This window comes from Taudactylus pleione, unplaced genomic scaffold (assembly GCF_031769625.1).
Source record: "Taudactylus pleione unplaced genomic scaffold, aTauple2 ptg000738l, whole genome shotgun sequence".
Taxonomy (NCBI): Eukaryota; Metazoa; Chordata; class Amphibia; order Anura; family Myobatrachidae; genus Taudactylus; species Taudactylus pleione.
Window position 1 is genome coordinate 147,110 of NW_028285140.1, and position 20,901 is coordinate 168,010.

Below are 20,901 nucleotides of genomic sequence, written 5' to 3' on the forward strand. Positions count from 1 at the left end.
CACGTTATATTATGTGACCACCCCAATAGGCTATATCAGTAGTGATTACACGTTATATTATGTGACGCCCCCCCAATAGGCTATATCAGTAGTGATTACACGTTATATTATGTGACCACCACCCCAATAGGCTATATCAGTAGTGATTACACGTTATATTATGTGACCCCCCCCCCCAATAGGCTATATCAGTAGTGATTACACATTATATTATGTGACCACCACCCCAATAGGCTATATCAGTAGTGATTACACGTTATATTATGTGACCCCCCCCAATAGGCTATATCAGTAGTGATTACACGTTATATTATGTGACCACCCCCCAATAGGTTATATCAGTAGTGATTACACGTTATATTATGTGACCACCTCCCCAATAGGCTATATCAGTAGTGATTACACGTCATATTATGTGACCACCACCCCAATAGGCTATATCAGTAGTGATTACACATTATATTATGTGACCCCCCCCAATAGGCTATATCAGTAGTGATTACATGTTATATTATGTGACCACCACCCCAATAGGCTATATCAGTAGTGATTACACATTATATTATGTGACCACCACCACCCCAATAGGCTATATCGGTAGTGATTACACATTATATTATGTGACCACCTCCCCAATAGGCTATATCAGTAGTGATTACACATTATATTATGTGACCATCACCCCAATAGGCTATATCAGTAGTGATTACACGTTATATCATGTGACCCCCCCCAATAGGCTATATCAGTAGTGATTACACGTTATATTATGTGACCACTACCCCAATAGGCTATATCAGTAGTGATTACACGTTATATTATGTGACCACCACCACAATAGGCTATATCAGTAGTGATTACACATTATATTATGTGACCACCCCCAATAGGCTATATCAGTAGTGATTACACATTATATTATGTGACTCCCCCCCAATAGGCTATATCAGTAGTGATTACACGTTATATTATGTGACTCCCCCCCCAATAGGCTATGTCAGTAGTGATTACACGTTATATTATGTGACCACCACCACAATAAGCTATATCAGTAGTGATTACACATTATATTATGTGACCATCACCCCAATAGGCTATATCAGTAGTGATTACACATTATATTATGTGACCACCCCCAATAGGCTATATCAGTAGTGATTACACATTATATTATGTGACCCCCCCAATAGGCTATATCAGTAGTGATTACACGTTCTATTATGTAACCCCCCCCAATAGGCTATATCAGTAGTGATTACACGTTATATTATGTGACCACCACCCCAATAAGCTATATCAGTAGTGATTACACGTTATATTATGTGACCCCCCCGCCCAATAGGCTTTATCAGTAGTGATTACACTTTATATTATGTGACCACCACCCCAATAGACTATATCAGTAGTGATTACACGTTATATTATGTGACCACCACCACCCCAATAGGCTATATCAGTAGTGATTACACATTATATTATGTGACCACCTCCCCAATAGGCTATATCAGTAGTGATTACACATTATATTATGTGACCATCACCCCAATAGGCTATATCAGTAGTGATTACACGTTATATCATGTGACCACCACCCCAATAGGCTATATCAGTAGTGATTACACGTTATATTATGTGACCCCCCCCCCCCCCAATAGGCTATATCAGTAGTGATTACACGTTATATTATGTGACCCCCCCCCCAATAGGCTATATCAGTAGTGATTACACTTTATATTATGTGACCCCCCCCAATAGGCTATATCAGGAGTGATTACACTTTATATTATGTGACCACCCCAATAGGCTATATCAGTAGTGATTACACGTTATATTATGTGACCACCACCCCAATAGGCTATATCAGTAGTGATTACACGTTATATTATGTGACCCCCCCCCAATAGGCTATATCAGTAGTGATTACACGTTATATTATGTGACCACCACCCCAATAGGCTATATCAGTAGTGATTACATGTTATATTATGTGACCCCCCCCCCAATAGGCTATATCAGTAGTGATTACACGTTATATTATGTGACCACCACCCCAATAAGCTTTATCAGTAGTGATTACATGTTATATTATGTGACCACCACCCCAATAGGCTATATCAGTAGTGATTACACATTATATTATGTGACCCCCCCCCCCCAATAGGCTATATCAGTAGTGATTAAACGTTATATTATGTGACCCCCCCCCCCAATAGGCTATATCAGTAGTAATTACACGTTATATTATGTGACCCCCCCAATAGGCTATATCAGTAGTGATTACACTTTATATTATGTGACCCCCCCCCCAATAGGCTATATCGGTAGTGATTACACGTTATATTATGTGACCACCACCCCAATAGGCTATATCAGTAGTGATTACACGTTATATTATATGACCCCCCCAATAGGCTATATCAGTAGTGATTACACGTTATATTATGTGACCACCACCCCAATAGGCTATATCAGTAGTGATTACACGTTATATTATGTGACCCCCCCCCCCCAATAGGCTATATCAGTAGTGATTACACCTTATATTATGTGACCCCCCCAATAGGCTATATCAGTAGTGATTACACGTTATATTATGTGACCACCTCCCCAATAGGCTATATCAGTAGTGATTACACGTTATATTATGTGACCACCACCCCAATTGGCTATATCAGTAGTGATTACACGTTATATTATGTGACCACCACCCCAATAGGCTATATCAGTAGTGATTACACCTTATATTATGTGACCCCCCCCCCCCAATAGGCTATATCAGTAGTGATTACACGTTATATTATGTGACCACCACCCCAATAGGCTATATCAGTAGTGATTACACGTTATATTATGTGACCACCCCAATAGGCTATATCAGTAGTGATTACACGTTATATTATGTGACCCCCCCCCCCAATAGGCTATATCAGTAGTGATTACACGTTATATTATGTGACCACCACCCCAATAGGCTATATCAGTAGTGATTACACCTTATATTATGTGACCCCCCCCCCCCATAGGCTATATCAGTAGTGATTACACGTTATATTATGTGACCCCCCCAATAGGCTATATCAGTAGTGATTACACGTTATATTATGTGACCTCCCCCCCCCAATAGGCTATATCAGTAGTGATTACACGTTATATTATGTGACCCCCCCAATAGGCTATATCAGTAGTGATTACACGTTATATTATGTGACCCCCCCCCCCCAATAGGCTATATCAGTAGTGATTACACGTTATATTATGTGATCACCACCCCAATAGGCTATATCAGTAGTGATTACACGTTATATTATGTGACCCCCCCCAATAGGCTATATCAGTAGTGATTACACGTTATATTATTTGACCCCCCCCCCCCAATAGGCCATATCAGTAGTGATTACACGTTATATTATGTGACCACCCCCCTAATAGGCTGTATCAGTAGTGATTACACGTTATATTACGTGATCACCACCCCAATAGGCTATATCAGTAGTGATTACACGTTATATTATGTGACCCCCCCCCCCCCCAATAGGCTATATCAGTAGTGATTACACGTTATATTATGTGACCCCCCCCAATAGGCTATATCAGTAGTGATTACACGTTATATTATGTGACCCCCCCCCCCCCCCCCAATAGGCTATATCAGTAGTGATTACACGTTATATTATGTGACCACTACCCCAATAGGCTATATCAGTAGTGATTACACGTTATATTATGTGACCACTACCCCAATAGGCTATATCAGTAGTGATTACACGTTATATTATGTGACCCCCCCCCCCCCCAATAGGCTATATCAGTAGTGATTACACGTTATATTATGTGACCACTACCCCAATAGGCTATATCAGTAGTGATTACACGTTATATTATGTGACCTCCCCAATAGGCTATATCAGTAGTGATTACACGTTATATTATGTGACCCCCCCCAATAGGCTATATCAGTAGTGATTACACGTTATATTATGTGACCCCCCCCAATAGGCTATATCAGTAGTGATTACACGTTATATTATGTGACCTCCCCAATAGGCTATATCAGTAGTGATTACACGTTATATTATGTGATCCCCCCCCCCCAATAGGCTATATCAGTAGTGATTACACGTTATATTATGTGACCCCCCCCCCAATAGGCTATATCAGTAGTGATTACACGTTATATTATGTAACCCCCCCAATAGGCTATATCAGTAGTGATTACACGTTATATTATGTGACCCCCCCCCCCCCAATAGGCTATATCAGTTGTGATTACACTTTATATTATGTGACCCCCCCCCAATAGGCTATATCAGTAGTGATTACACGTTATATTATGTGACCACCACCCCAATAGGCTATATCAGTAGTGATTACACGTTATATTGTGACCCCCCCCCCAATAGGCTATATCAGTAGTGATTACACGTTATATTATGTGACCCCCCCCCAATAGGCTATATCAGTAGTGATTACACGTAATAGTATGTGACCACTACCCCAATAGGCTATATCAGTAGTGATTACACGTTATATTATGTGACCACCCCCCTAATAGGCTATATCAGTAGTGATTACATGTTATATTATGTGACCACCCCAATAGGCTATATCTGTAGTGATTACACGTTATATTATGTGACCACCACCCCAATAGGCTATATCAGTAGTGATTACACGTTATATTATGTGACCCCCCCCCCCCCCAATAGGCTATATCAGTAGTGATTACACGTTATATCATGTGACCACCACCCCAATAGGCTATATCAGTAGTGATTACACGTTATATTATGTGACCACCCCCCCAATAGGCTATATCAGTAGTAATTACACATTATATTACCTGAGGGTGTTCCTAGATCACTGGCGTTACACGATATCATCTCCCCATTTATTCCGCTTTGTAACGTTTCAGGTTTGAGGCGAATGATTGACCACAAAACTGAGTCGGCGTCTGAAGTCAGTCTGATCTGCGAGGAAGACCTGTTGGACAGCATTTTCCACGCGTGTGACACGGAACGCAGAGGTGGGGAAGGATTTCTGTATGACGTGATTGTCCTCTTCTCAGCGCTTATGCTTAGCGTGTTGGCTTTGTACATATCTGTTACGGACTATAGTGCCTATAGCACCACAAACAGGTTATTAGCCGTGGCGGCTCCAGGGTGGGGCTGCAGCACAGTCCAAAATTCAAAGAGGGGAGGAGCCACACCAACTGCCACCCCGAATGGCGCCAAACATCGCTGGCCGGGACTCACTGGCAGTTGGTGTTTCTCCCCTATTTGAATTTTGGACTTCGCTGCAGCCGCCACTGGTTATTAATCTGCATTAGTTCCTAAGGATTAAAGCCCCTATGTAACATTGCAGACTGGAACCCCTGTTATAACCATGGCGCCCGGGACCCCTGGGTAAAAGGTTGTTAGGCTGCAGTCTGGACTGATTTAGCTGCCACTTTACCAGCGGGCGCCTGGCTCCCTGCAGCGGCAGACGGAGCTCACTCCTGAGCTCCAGCTAGGCTTCCCCACGGGCACTATGGGAGAGACGTCATGACATAGTGACGAGGATCGGCGGACGGCAGCGGACGCAGGACCGGGGCTTAAGGTAAGTATTCTGGGTTTTTTGTGTGTGCACGGCACTCTTACTGGGGGCACTACTACAGGGGCTACTGGGGGTACTACTACAGGGGCTATTACAGGGGCTACTGGGGTACTACTACAGGGGCTATTACAGGGGCTACTGGGGGCACTACTACAGGGGCTACTGGGGGCACTACTACAGGGGCTACTGGGGGCACTACTACAGGGGCTACTGGGGGCACTACTACAGGGGCTACTGGGGTACTACTACAGGGGCTACTATTACAGGGGCTACTGGGGGCACTATGACAGGGGCTACTATTACAGGGGCTACTTGGGGCACTATTACAGGGGCTACTTGGGGCACTATTACAGGGGCTACTTGGGGCACTATTACAGGGGCTACTATTACAGGGGTTACTGGGGGCACTATTACAGGGGTTACTGGGGGCACTATTACAGGGGTTACTGGGGGCACTATTACAGGGGCTACTGGGGGCACTATTACAGGGGCTACTGGGTGCACTATTACAGGGGCTATTATTACAGGAGCTGCTGGGGGCACTATTACAGGGGTACGGCTACTGGGGGCATTATCATTGGGAGCACTACTACTGGGGGGCATTACTATTGGGAGCAATTTTACAGGGGCACTACTACTGGGCGTTAATACTGGGGGCATTACTTTTGGTGGCACTATTTCTGGGGGCACTACTGCAGAGGGCATTACTACTGGGGGCATTAATACTGAAGCCACTACTAATGGGGGCATTGCAGAAGGGGTACACTGCTGTGGGCATTGTGTAAGTGCCACTACTGCTGTGGGCATTGTACTAGGGCCACTACTGCTGTGGGCATTGTACTAGGGTCACTACTGCTGTGGGCATTGTACTAGGGTCACTACTGCTGTGGGCATTGTACTAGGGTCACTACTGCTGTGGGCATTGTACTAGGGTCACTACTGCTGTGGGCATTGTACTAGGGTCACTACTACTGTGGGCATTGTACCAGGGTCACTACTACTGTGGGCATTGTACCAGGGTCACTACTACTGTGGGCATTGTACCAGGGTCACTACTACTGTGGGCATTGTACCAGGGTCACTACTACTGTGGGCATTGTACCAGGGTCACTACTACTGTGGGCATTGTACCAGGGTCACTACTACTGTGGGCATTGTACCAGGGTCACTACTACTGTGGGCATTGTACTAGGGTCACTACTACTGTGGGCATTGTACTAGGGTCACTACTACTGTGGGCATTGTACTAGGGTCACTACTACTGTGGGCATTGTACCAGGGTCACTACTTCTGTGGGCATTGTACCAGGGTCACTACTACTGTGGGCATTGTACCAGGGTCACTACTACTGTGGGCATTGTGTGTCAGAACAGAAATGTGTGGTGTAGTGTGATTCAGGGGCACTATAATGTGAATCAGATTGTGCTATTGTGTGGTGTAGTGTGAATTGGGAATTCTATTCTGTGACCACACACCTTTCCATTAGAACGCCCCCCCAAACATCCCTATTTTAGTGAGTGTCCCAGATGGGGGGGGGGAATGGTGAATAGATGACCTGCATGCGGCATCTATTGACTGGAGAAAGGGCCTGGGAGAATGCCCGGCAGTACCAAGAGCACTGGGCATGTACCCAGCATGATTGGTGCTCGTGACTATGGCTTTTCCCACGAGACCACACCCCTTTCCTTTGTCTTGGGCACGCACTTTAGGCGTGTACAAATTCAGCCAGGTGGCGCCAAAATGTATCTTCGCTTACCAAAAATATTAGGCTTGGGCCGGCTCTGGCCTAGCATATTGGTGACCCGCTGTTCTGCCCCCGGTCCCTTTCCCATCCCCATTAAAACACATTACTAATACCCCAAACAGTCAGTGGTGGACGTGGAGAAGCGGATAACGGGTATAACCTCCCAAACTTGTGGCCCTTCCAAGGCCAATCTGGGCAATAGGATGGAGCCCTTAAGTTGGGTTTGTCCTGCTTACATAGGACAGGGTGGGAGGCACGTAACTGGGTGATTAATTTTATTTTATTTCTGGAAACAGGTAAAGTGGCAGTGTCCAAAATCGTGGATTACCTGAGGTACACGACCAGCCGTGGCTCCGAGGACAGTGGGCTCAGCGAGCTGTGTAACATGCTGGACCCCGAGAAGAGGGACATTTCCATGGACCTAGACACCTATCATGCCATTATGAAGGAGTGGGTCGATGACTGCAGGAATAATGGGTAAATCTCTTTACTGATCGTCTTACGTGAGTCAGTAAAAATTTCTGTACTTTTTTTTTTTTTTTTTATTTCGTGTGTTTTTTCGAGGGCAAAAAAATTTGCTTCAAATTTTTTTTCAATTGCATCGTGTGGGGCTCAGGAGCGCACATAGCCGCGGTATTAAAAAAAAAAAAAAAAAAAAAAATGGTCGTGATGGCCACGTTAAACTTTGCAGCCAATTGAATATGCCCCTTAATTGTTTTTTTTTTTGGTATTTCTCAGAATCCTCGTTACTGTCCTGTAAGGCTCCTATTATAAACATGATTGCGTTTAGTCAGTGCTGTGTACTGTGTGTGATTCTGCACATAACGGAGAACTGGCGATTCCTCCCAGGATACGGCTGATTGTCCTCCATCTTTTCTAGTACAGAGAATACTACAAAAGAATCGGTCCTGGCCGCTGAGGAGTCTCTGATTAAACTGCGGGAGAGTCTTCACTCAGGTGAGAGATTCCCGTTACACACTTTCATCCCATCTGCGGCCAACTGCTCCCTGTGGCCATTAAATCTGCGCAACTTGGGTAAGTTGGAGGTGTTGTATAATGAGCAGCGGACGGCGGGAACGTGTCGGAAAGGGGCTTGTGGTGGAAAATACAGCGGGTTCTTGTGAAGGAAAATTATTTCGCATAAATTATTTTTGTAAATTGCTTCGCAGTGCGCAGAATTTCCGGCACGACCATGAACGTCACATCTGGGAGTCTGGAAGCTTTTGGCGGCGACATTTCCAAAGATTTGTAAGTGATGCCGTCTGTATATAGTTATAAGTAGTCTGCGTTGTATTACATACAGTACATGCGTACATACAGTACATGCGTGCATACATAGATCTAGCAGCCTCCATCCTGTGTGTCTGAACTGAGAACCACGGTAACTGTTCTCACTATACAGTTGGACTCAGTTGATATCTACAGCGTGGCCCCATGGAATTTGCGTTTGTAACTCTCCGCCATTTGCGCCGACCAGGCACCTATACACCATCGCAATTCAGTATTGCTCAGGGACTGGGACAGATGCTTTAAAGAGTAACTGTCGCACAATCCCTCAATTACAGTCTGATAAAGAATAGCAGCAAACGTTTACACCGGCAGCCAGGCAGCGCAGGCGTGAGCTCGGCGTGCACACAGGGGCGGTGGAATCCAAACGAATCCCTTTTTGCACTACAGAATCCCTCCAATAGGAAGGAGCGGGAATCTGTGCTCTAACGCCGTCTAAAAATGGTGTCACTTCCCGCAATCTAACTCCAAAAAATAATTTTGATGAATATATAGCGGCCACATTGGGAATGTAGTGGCGTATGGGTTCTCTGCGTACAATTTATCGCCATGCATAACGGACCTGCCCACCTCAATGTATAGGTCACAAAGTAAATGTATTAGGGCTGGTGCAGAGTTGGGCGCGTGTTCTTACTTTATAATTATAAAAGAAAAATGTAATTATTAAAAATAAAAACATTAAAAAGAAGGTACAGTATCTACTCATACACCTGTAGTGTAAGTGCCACATTTATGTCACACGTCCTAGCACCCAACCTGGCCATAAGCTCTTGTGTGATGTAGGTTGCAGTGGTTGGTACCAGGCAGGTGGGTGGTGATGGTTAGGTGTGATGTAGGTGGCAGTGGTTGGTGCCAGGCAGGTGGGGTGGGGCTGGTTAGGTGGGATGTAGGTTGCAGTGGTTGGTGCCAGGCAGGTGGGGTGGGGCTGGTTAGGTGGGATGTAGGTTGCAGTGGTTGGTGCCAGGCAGGTGGGGTGGGGCTGGTTAGGTGGGTTGTAGGTTGCAGGGGTTGGTGCCAGGCAGGTGGGGTGGGGCTGGTTAGGTGGGATGTAGGTTGCATTGGTTGGTGCCAGGCAGGTGGGGTGGGGCTGGTTAGGTGGGATGTAGGTTGCATTGGTTGGTACCAGGCAGGTGGGTGGGGCTGGTTAGGTGGGATGTAGGTTGCAGTGGTTGGTGCCAGGAAGGTGGGGTGGGGCTGGTTAGGTGGGTTGTAGGTTGCAGTGGTTGGTACCAGGCAGGTGGGGCGGGGCTGGTTAGGTGGGATGTAGGTTGCAGTGGTAGTGCCAGGCAGGTGGGGTGGGGCTGGTTAGGTGGGATGTAGGCTGCAGTGGTTGGTGCCATGCAGGTGGGGTGGGGCTGGTTAGGTGTGATGTAGGTTGCAGTGGTTGGTACCAGGCAGGTGGGGTGGGGCTGGTTAGTTGTGATGTAGGTTGCAGTGGTTGGTACCAGGCAGGTGGGGTGGGGCTGGTTATTCTTTTCCCCTCTGCCTATATGCAATCTATACAGGCTGTGCGCAGGGATGGCGCGTGTGGGGGCCCTTGCAGAATCAGCCGATGGTGTATATTTTGCTTCTCCTCATTATGATCACATTTACATAACCCATATAGTTGTGCCCTGCAGGGCTAAGTGTCATAGATATTATGCCTGTAGGTCTGCGCTATACACATTCTGACCAGCAGAGGGAGCCCCAGTCTTACATTTGTTCTGCTAATGTAACTAATGCAATATTATGTAATCTGTGATCTGTATACAGTCATCAAACTTCACTTATAAGCGGGGTCAGTGTGAATAGACATCAGCGATATTTTATGTTAAAGTTCTTATGCTGATGAGAATTAATGTTGCAGCACCACCCATATTGTGCTATGGATCATTTACTGCAGTGGCCTTTATATTAGGGTTACTGACAGCCGATCTGGACTCTGTAAGGACCCTGAAGAGATGTCACTGTCTCCTCTAGTTGCTGAAGCTTCATTTTGACCTAAAGTACCTAATCTGCCGCCTCTGTGCGCTCGTTTTCCTGACCCCTCTCACTTCCCTATTTGAGGTTCTCAGTATGACGATATGTAACATTATGCAAAGTGCCCCGGTAGTGATGGCTTCCTCCTCGTGCCGGGAGACCACGCTCTGTATCCGCAATGTAGCAACTCTGCGTTTACTGGAAGCTCCTGCTCTGTGCTGGGAATCCCAGGGTCTAGTGTATAGGACAAGTGCACCTAGAATATGGCTTTTCCTAATGTCATTTTATTTCTGTTTTATTTGCTGCATAATGTGATACAGTAACACACAAAATACAGCTCTTGGGTACAGAAACCATAAAAAGATGAAAGTAATTTACAGTGAATAAGAGGATTTATTATTCACCAGTCTTACCTAGCTTAGGGGTACCCTAAACATGGGAAAGCACCCTAACAGTCCACGTTTTAAGGATATCCATGCTTGAGCATAGATGGGTTAAATAAAGACAGTGATATTAATTCACCTGTGCTAAAGTATGGATATTCTTAAAATCTGCACTGTTGGGGAGCCTTGAGGACTGCATTTGGGATGCAGTAAGAAAGCTAAAGATAGATGATGGTGAGAACATTATAGCCCTGGGGGGGGTGTAGTTTAGGGTCCTGTGAGTATCACAGGAAATATGACTATTGCATTATACCATGATGTTGCTCTGACCCCGCAGGGACACCTCGGACCTCATTACCTGCATCGCTGATCTCCAGTACAACAACCAGAAGCTGCAGGAGCAGAAGAATAAACTGAAGACTGCGATGGAAGCTCAGGAGGAAACCAATAACCGTCTCATGGAAGAAATCGAGGAGCAGCGGAACCAGCTGAAGAGGTGACTGAGCCCCCGCAGAGTCCTCGGTGTTCCCCGCTTTGCTGCTGGCTGAGATACCAGAGTATAGAACGCTGATTATTAGGGAGCAAGATTGGGGGTCTCTGGCCAAACATACAGGGATTGCAGCCTGGGGAGAGATGTATCAAGGCTTGGAGGGAGGTAAAGTACCAACCAATCAGCTCCTAACTGTAATTTTTCAAACACATGACAGGAGCTGGTTGGATGGTACTTTATATGCACTTTATCTCTCGCCACTTTCTCTCAAAGGTTTGATACATCTCCCCCTGGGTGCACAGCTCCACATCTAGTGACAGGGGTGCAGAGGGTATAAATTGCCCGGGCTTGATGGAGGGTCCACTGAAAACCCACCCACTCTTACCAGTCAGCGGCAGCAGCCTGTGTTTCCCCGGCCATGCTGCTGTATGCTGGGCTGCTTTGGGACCAGGGAGGCAGCAGGTGGTCTCCTCTGGCTGTGTGTGTGGAGGGGAAGCAATCACACTGATCACCCCCACCCCACTGAATGTGCCCCTGGCTGAGCGCCCATGACTTCCCCCTGTGGAGCGCGGTGCTTTGTGACGCAGCAAAAAAAAATTTTTTTTCTAATTTTTTGTAGGTGTGGCCACATCTCCATATATTAGGCTACGCCACCTCCCCCCCCCCCCCAAAAAAGTATAGAATTTATTTGTTTTAACCCTAGTATTAGAGTTTTAGACACGCGATAAACGCATGAGGGTGCGTACAATCTTTTCGTAGGATTTCGGGTCTGTGGTCAGGTGGGTAAAGACCTGTGCCCCCGGGTGCTCATTCTTCACCTAAAAAGAGAGAACTGCGCAAGGAGATCACTCCCCCTGGAGATGAGTTAGAAATACCGTAGGCTCCTCTCCTCTGCCTTGGAAAGTCAGAGGGATCACTGATCCCCGAGCCAGCTGCCGCCTCCACTGAGCTATCGTAGTGGTGGAGCGCCCATGTACAGTCTGTGAGCTGCTCTGCTCCAGGCATATAGGAGGCAACAAGCTGCAGCCCAGCGTTACTAGGGTCAGACAACAAGGGGGCAGCCTCTGGATTGGAGCGTTCCCATGGGGTGATGGATCTTCAGACCAGATCTTGTCAGTAAAAGGATTCCCTTCTATTAAACAAAAGTTACAGTAGGCCTTGCCGGGCGACCATATTTATTCCTGCACGTTGTGAGCGATTACATGGGGCCGGCGAAACTTGGCAAAAAAATATATATAATATATACAGCGTCATGATGATTAAGTGCAGGTCGTAACTAATCCTGCTGGACACCTGGATCCATGAACTGGTTACACTCTGCTAGATAGAGAAATAAGACCTATTGGTATGTTCTGAAGGTGCGATGTCTTCTGGAATAAAATAATTTGTGTGGGTGCTGCATACAATGGCTGAAATGTGACCGGGCGCAAACTGATCAGTGTCCTCAGCGCGGGTGGAAACACTCGGCAGTGAAGGGGTAAAATCCGTGGTTCCTACGCTGGGTGCTGCTGGGCACTTAGAGGGGTCCCATGGGTTTCATACAGGATCAAATGATGGCCCATGCGATTGGCAACACAAGTGCTGGTGGCCCCAATCCTAATATGTGGGGACACAGAACCAGAGCCCTGACCACGTCACATAACTGACCCTGAGGGAGACATGAGCACAACTTCATGTAATCATTTTTTATACACTTCTCAATGAGAAACCTTCGGCCTCGGGGCGCTGTGAAAACACTGGTGACGCTGTAGTCGCCGTTATACAAGGTTTGAACTGGGACAAAGTAATGACGCCTAAATGTACTTTTTTTATTTTATTTTGTTTTGTCCCCTCATTGAAAATAAAATGGCGATTCCCTGCCTCATACCGAACGTGTGGTTGGGTTACAGGAGCCGCACTAATCGGCCGCTGAATGCCCTCCTACTCAGTGTACTGTGCACAGGGATTGAGCCCCCGCAAGTGGTCCGCCTCCTGCGTCTGAGTTCTGCGTCAGCTGCATTGACATGAACACGCCCCTCCTGTAAGCAGCCAATGCCTGCACGCGCCCACCATCCTCTGCTCCATCCCCCTAAGTGTAAGGAGACATTTAACTCAAAAATGCGTCCAAACCTGCACCGACATTGATGTGGTAAATTATGCGCAGTATAGAATAAATGGCTTACGCCCTATATATGCTCTGGTGTGTGAGTATTACAGCTGGGTCTAATGACCTTTACTCCTCGATGATGACCTTGCCGATGGCTTAGGGTAACTCTGCATGGACTGAATGAAGCAGCAGAGGCTCATTCCCAGGGACGCTTGGTCGCCGGTCAGGTGACCTCCTCGCTCCTCTCTGCATTTTGTTAGTCAAAGTACCTGTCTGGGGATGATGGACGTCTCTGAGGTGCTGTTGTCCTAAGCAGTAATGCGGAATGACTGAAGCTCAGACTCATCCGGATTTTATTATGTATATAGACTTGCTGTTTGTTCAGCAGCATTATCAGGATAAGTAAACTCTGCGACCGTGTCCAATGTGCGTAATTCTGCGTATTTCCGATTCTCGTCTGAGCTTAATGTGCTAATAAGGAACACAAATACTTTTCACATGATTTCAGGACATAATCAACAATCATTGTCAGTCTTCCCCAAGTATATGATAGATCTAGTCCTGTGATAATTAAAACACAACCTATTTTTTCTTCTTCAGAGTCCATAGGTTATCCACAGGATACCTTGGGGTATAGGTGATGACGTCAGGCATCGGGCACCATAGAGTTAAATTTTCAGCCTCCCAGGATGCACTAGGGTCCCCCTCCTATACCCCGCCCCCGAGCCAAGACATCCCAGTTTAGTTTGGTGCCCAGCCGGAGTCGGATGCACCTGTTAGAGGGGGGCCAAGAAGAGCCCCTGAAGTTTTCTTCTATGCAGCTGTGGCTGCACATCTGGATGTACAGCATGGACAGTCTTGACGTCCATGCTGTCTTCCCTACACCCCTGCCGGTACCAGAACGCTGGTACCAATCCGGGGATGCTGGTAGGCATCTGGGGTCACAGCTAGCGGTGACTCCAGATGTTCAGGACCATGGCCGGATCTAAGGGGGACAGCAGGTAAGCAGCGGGCTCCCGCGGTGGGTCCCCGCTGAAACATGGTCCAGAGTCCCCAGGCAGGGGGCTCCATGGGGACTGGCTGCAGCGTGGAGCCAGGTACTAACCTGCGCTTCCACTACCCCCCTGGGACAGCGGACCGCGGCAGATCGGTAGCGCTGCGGCGTCCCAGGGGTTAAATGCATGCCAGGGGAGCGCGCCTTCCCTGTCTCACAGCCAGCGCCTCCCCCGCTGCACACAGCCCTCTCTGCATGTGCTGACTGGCCTTGAGGCAGCGCTCCTCCCCCAGGCCAGCCTCCTCTATGCTTCTCGGTGGCCATTTTCTGCCTTGCAGTCGAGGGTGCGCAGTTGTCTGCAGAGCCGCCGGGTGTCTCTGCACTCGGCGATGAGGTTACTGGGCTCCATGGTGTCGGTATTCGACATGGTGGAATATGCCCAGTTTCACTCCAGACCTCTGCAGCACCTGATCCTGTCCAGATGGGATGGACTGTCTCAGTCTCTAAAGTCCCAGACAATAGTGCTCACTCCGGAGGTTCGCCTGTCCCTAGCCTGGTGGTTGCAGACGACCCATCTCAACAGGGGTCGTCTGTTCTGGGTGGCGAATTGGGTCCTGTTAACAACGGACGCCAGTCTTCGGGGCTGGGGAGCAGTTTCGGGTCCACACTTGTTCCAGGGCAGGTGGACTCAGGCAGAAGCAGAGCTTCCAATAAACATTTTGGAGCTCCGCACGGTATTCAGTGCTCTCCAGCAGGCACATCTGGTTCTCCGATGTCACCCAGTGCAGGTCCGGTCGGACAACGCTACCACCGTGGCCTACATAAATCGGCAGGGAGGAACCCGAAGTCGGGCGGCTCTCGTAGAGGTGTCCCGAATCCTGGTATGGGCGGAGCGCAAACTCCCGGCCATATCAGCGGTATTCATCCCGGGAGTGCTGAATTGGGAGGCGGACTTTCTCAGTCGCCAGGACGTTCATCCGGGGGAATGGTCTCTGCACCCGGACGTTTTTCAACTGCTGGTGGACAGGTGGGGTCTTCCAGAGATCGACCTCATGGCGTCCCGGCACAACAACAAGTTGCCGGTGTACGGGTCTCGCAGAAGAGACGAAAAGGCGTCTATGGTGGATGCTCTGTCCGTCCGGTGGATGTTCCGGATCGCTTATCTGTTTCCTCCGGTTTCCCTTCTTTCGCGAGTAATCCGGAAATTCAAACAGGAAGGAGGGACGCTCCTGTTGATAGCTCCCGCATGGCCCAGACGGCACTGGTTCCCAGACCTTCAGGGTCTGTCCGTGGACAGTCCTCTGCGGTTGCCGCTGCGACCGGACCTTCTGTCTTCTGTCCTGTCATCACCCGGACCTGACTCGGCTGTCTTTGGCGGCGTGGCTGTTGAGATGGCCATGTTAAGGTCCAGGGGTTTCTCCAGCTTTGTAGTGCGAACCATGCTCAGAGCTCGGAAACAGTCTTCCGCGAGAATATACCATTGTGTGTGGCATACGTTTTTCCAGTGGTGTCGGCCGAGAGGTTATGCACCTCGGGAGTTCCGTCTGTCTAGAGTGCTAGTCTTTCTACAAGCGGGACTGGACCATGGGCTTCGCCTTGCTTCTTTGAAGGTGCAGGTTTCTGCCCTGTCTGTCTGGTTCCATCGTAGGATTGCTACAATCCCTGATGTGCGCACCTCTATGCAGGGCGTTTTGCGCATTCAGCCACCCTTTGTTCCACCTGTGGCACCTTGGGATTTGGTTGTGGTCCTGAGGGTTCTCCAGGGACCGCCGTTTGAACCACTGGGCTCAGTGGATCTTAAATGGCTAACAGCTAAGACTGTTTTCCTTCTGGCCATCGCTTCGGCCAGACGTGTCTCTGATTTAGGGGCTCTCTTGTAGACCCCCTTTCTTGATTTTTCATGGGAACAGGGCAGTGCTGCGCACTCGTCCTGAATTTCTTCCCAAAGTTGTTTCCCGGTTTCATATTAACGAAGAAATCGTTGTGCTGGCTTTTAACTCACCTGGTCTTTCAGTGGGTGAGGCCACTTTGGATGTTGTGCGGGCCTTAAGGACTTATGTTGACCGCACTTCTTCATTTAGGAAGTCGGACGCCTTGTTTGTCCTCTATGGCTTCCGTAAAAAGGGTTGGCCTGCTTCAAAACAAACTTTGGCAGCTTGGATCCGTTTGGCCATTTCAGAAGCTTATCTTCATGAAGGCCTGCCGGTTCCATCCTCTGTCAGGGCTCATTCCACTAGGTCAGTGGGTCCTTTGTGGGCAGCTTGACGTGGTGCCTCTGCAGTTCAGATCTGCAAGGCTGCCACGTGGTCCTCTGTCCATACCTTTGTGAGGTATTACGCGTTTGACACCTTTGCCTCTCAGGATGCTTCCTTCGGGCGGCGGATTCTCCTTTCAGCACAGGAGCGTCCCCACCCTTGAAGGATACTGCTTTGGGACATCCCCAAGGTATGCTGTGGATACCCTATGGACCCTGAAGTAGAAAATATGAGCTATGGTAAGAACTTACCCTTGTTTTCTCTATTTCTACGAAGTCCATAGGGTTCCACAGGACTCCCACCCTGTCGCACCTGTGCTGCAGATGGGCTTTGCTCTGGTCACCGGTTTTCCGTCTCCCTCTGGTGAGAATGTGATTCTTGTGTGTGTCCAGATCTTTTTTCTCTTCCTTCTCCTCCTCCGGCCTATGGCTTGGTAACTAACTGAGATGCCTTGGCTCGGGGGCGGGGTATAGAAGGGGGACCCTAGTGCATCCTGGGAGGCTGAAAACTTAACTCTATGGTGCCCGATGCCTGACGTAATCACCTATACCCCAAGGTATCCTGTGGAACCCTATGGACTTCGTAGAAATAGAGATAACAAGGGTAAGTTCTTACCACATCTCATATTATTTCATCCATCTTTACTAAACTTATAATTGGCTAATATAAGGCGTGGAAGGTAAGTTCTCTTCCCCCCCCCCCCCCCCCATGGATTCTATATGCGTCTCATTTCAGCTGTTTGCTGCTAATAAGTCTTATTTGACGATTGGGATGTGATAAAACTACAATATGAAGGAAGACCCTTCTGCGGCTCAGTCCGGGGTTTCTGGCTTTGTGTTGGCTCCATGCTATGGAAGAGACGTCTGTGGTTATGGTGCCAATCGTTGCTCTGCTAACTGGAAAAGGGTTTAAGTCTATCCAAACTGTATTTTGTACATAACTTTCCAGTGAGAAATATTAAACACAAATGGAGAACATTGAGGATCGTTTCCAATCTTCCCCCAAGTGGACATCTCTGTATATACCACCAAAGACCTGAGTGAAGGATGCTCCATGAAGTTGCTTGTAAATGAAGCGTAAGACTTTAGGAATAAGATCTCCTAGACAGATGGGACTGAAGTGGCGCAGGTTGGCTTTTGCCATGCTATGCCGCTTTACACCAAACTCCAGATATCACCAAATGGAGCTCCTCTTTATCTCACTGTTCTGGAGGAACCGGTGAGGCCACCTGTCTGATACTCGGGCTATGGTCACGTTGCCTTAGGTGATGGCTGAATATGACAGACCAGGTTCTTGAACCCCATTGAGCTGTTCAAACGTCAATAAAATAAAGCATTACTGTCAGGAGTCCAAGTTCCTTCGATATCCTGCAAGAGACCCATTTAATTGTACGATTATTTTTTTTGTAGAATGAAACAAAGTTTCTAAAATTTTTAGGACCTTGTGAGGGTTAGACTGTGGCAGGACATCCTGGTATGTGTAGTACCACAGCAGCTGGAGGGCCTCATGTTGAAATACAACTGATGGTCTCTCTCTCCGGGGGCATACTAGGTTCCCGGAGGCGCTATAGTTAATTCCCCTGCATTTACTACTAACTCCAATCTCAGCAGCACCCAGACACACATTCCCCCCTGCATTCACTTCCAACACTCCAGCAGCCCCCAGACTCTCTCCCTGCATTTGTTTCCACCCTTCCAGCAGCACCTGACACAGCAGCAGCACTCAGACACTTCTCCCCCTACATTCGCTAATACCAGGGGCGTTTTAAGAGAGGAGGGGGCCCGTGTGTAGCCTCCGTTTGGGGCCCCTCCTCTGTCAGCGGAGTAGATTCTGGCTTCATGCCAGACATCATGGGGACATCTTTGACATCCTTTCTGTGCCTGCGCAGATCACTGGGAAAATGGCCGCCACCATTTTCCCAGTGATTTTTCTCTGCTGCGGAGCAGCACATCGGAATTTGCGGGGAGGTAAGTATATTAACTGTGGGTGCAGGGTGTGTGGTGTGGGCCCCCCTGGACCCAGGGGGCCCATGTGCACTGCACACCTTGCACCCATTATAAAGTCGCCTATGACTAATACACCTTAGACGCACTGAAATCTCTTCCCGCCCCTATATGTGCATTGGTGCCATTTCCTTGCTGGAGATCCTTCCTTTGGCTGGGACTCCGGATGGGGGCCCCGGGTAGAGAGGACTGTGGCACGTGCGACCTGCTAATTCCTGCTCTCGGTTGTATATATAGCAGAACCTGGGACAATGAAGGAGTTCAGTGTTCCCGGACTGCCTCAATCGTGTGTCGTGCTCTCTCAGGCGCTCTCATTGAAGTGCTCACTAAATCTACCCGTCATGCTGTCTCCTCTGTTTGCTGGAAACTGCTTTAAAGATCTGCTTTGGAGACGTTAATCTTGCACCAGTCTTGGCAGCGATGTAAAGGGAGCCTTGGTGCCAGTGTGCTGTGACATTACCGCCCACAAATAAGCTCCTATATGAGGAGCGTGTCTCATATTTAGGGCCGCGATCGGCAAAGTGTTCGCCGAATTATGCTTTTCGCCTGTTTTCCGCTTTTCGCCATATTTCATTCCAGGAAGTTTTCGCCTGCGTGTAAACTCCATAGACAAAAACAGGCGAATAAGTTTCTCCACCCAGAGGCAGGCGAATTGTAGGTACAAATAGGGGTATTCAATATGGGTGTTTTTTGCGTTAATACCGCACTTTTTATCGTTTTTGCGTTAATATCACTTGTTTTAGTTTTACACTGTATTCAATATCAAAGACTTATCGCAGTTTTGAAATGTCTTTGATAAAAAACGGTGATAACTTTTCACCATTGAATAGGCGTCGAAAAAAAGTGCAGAATTGGGGTTTAGGGGTGCAGGCTTAAAAAAAAATAGCCTGCACCCCTGAGATTGACATTTAAAAAAGAACTGTGTCAAAAAAAGTTTTAAAAAAAAAATAGGGACACCCCAAAAAATTCATTTTAAAATTGGGGTGAAAACAAAAAAATGGGAAAAAATTGTTAAACAATAGGGAAATAGGTTCAGGGCTATTCTGCAAGTATGCGGCACAGGTTTTCTAGAATAGATTATTAGCGGCAGGTGTTTTCTAGAATAGATTATTAGCGGCAGGTGTTTTCTAGAATAGATTATTAGCGGCAGGTGTTTTCTAGAATAGATTATTAGCGGCAGGTGTATTCTAGAATAGATTATTAGCGGCAGGTGTATTCTAGAATAGATTTATAGCGGCAGGTGTATTCTAGAATAGATTATTAGCGGCAGGTGTATTCTAGAATAGATTTATAGCGGCAGGTGTATTCTAGAATAGATTTATAGCGGCAGGTGTATTCTAGAATAGATTTATAGCGGCAGGTGCACAAATGCAGAATTTAAAATTTTTAAAAACTTACTTTAGGGACACCAAAATATGCCATTTTCATGTACCCCAAATTTGATGGGACCACTTAAAAAAATGAAAAAAATAACCTAAGTGTTCTTCTGCATCACTTCAATGTCGGGAAAAAACACCTGCTGCGGCTATTTAAATCCCCGACTTTCAATTAAAGGCTAAAACGGGGGTACCCATAGTGATCCCCCATGTTTTTACAACTTTAGGGGGGTCTTACAATTATTTTCAGGAAAAATTTGTAACTTTACGCAAATCCAACTTCGGAGTTTCCCGTTTTCGTTAATTTTATTTTGAATACGGGGATAAGCTGGCGCGCGCACCAGACTTAACGCAGAAAAAAAACTCCGATATGAAACGTTAACTTCGGCAGTGAAGTTAATATTTCATATTGAATACCCTCCGAAATCTCTATTTTTGGGGTACAAATGTGGGGAATTGATTCAGAACTTTGTACAACTCAGTCCCCAAACAGTGCATGTTTTCCAGGTCTCCCCATAGAATCATAAGTTAAATAATTAGCTCCACCTGTGGATCTCTTTAAAATGTGTCAGTGAGCAATAATTACACCTGTACTCCTGCTGGGTGACCTGGGAAATGTGTCAGTGAGTAATGAGTACACCTGTGCTCCTGCTGGGTGACCTGGGAAATGTGTCAGTGAGTAATGAGTACACCTGTGCTCCTGCTGGGTGACCTGGGAAATGTCAGTGAGCA

General features: G+C 47.3%; 1 protein-coding gene across 2 annotated transcripts in view; it reads left to right on the plus strand.

Moving 5' to 3' along the window:
* IRAG2 (inositol 1,4,5-triphosphate receptor associated 2) overlaps positions 1–20,901 on the plus strand; it is a 108,937-nt gene that overhangs the window by 23,236 nt on the left and 64,800 nt on the right. For both annotated transcript variants that reach the window (XM_088457096.1, XM_088457097.1), the window contains exons 3-7: positions 4,913–5,023; positions 7,633–7,813; positions 8,217–8,293; positions 8,506–8,584; positions 11,303–11,461. In XM_088457096.1, the coding sequence (XP_088313222.1) occupies positions 4,913–5,023; positions 7,633–7,813; positions 8,217–8,293; positions 8,506–8,584; positions 11,303–11,461 (607 nt within the window). The remainder of the gene's footprint in view (positions 1–4,912; positions 5,024–7,632; positions 7,814–8,216; positions 8,294–8,505; positions 8,585–11,302; positions 11,462–20,901) is intronic.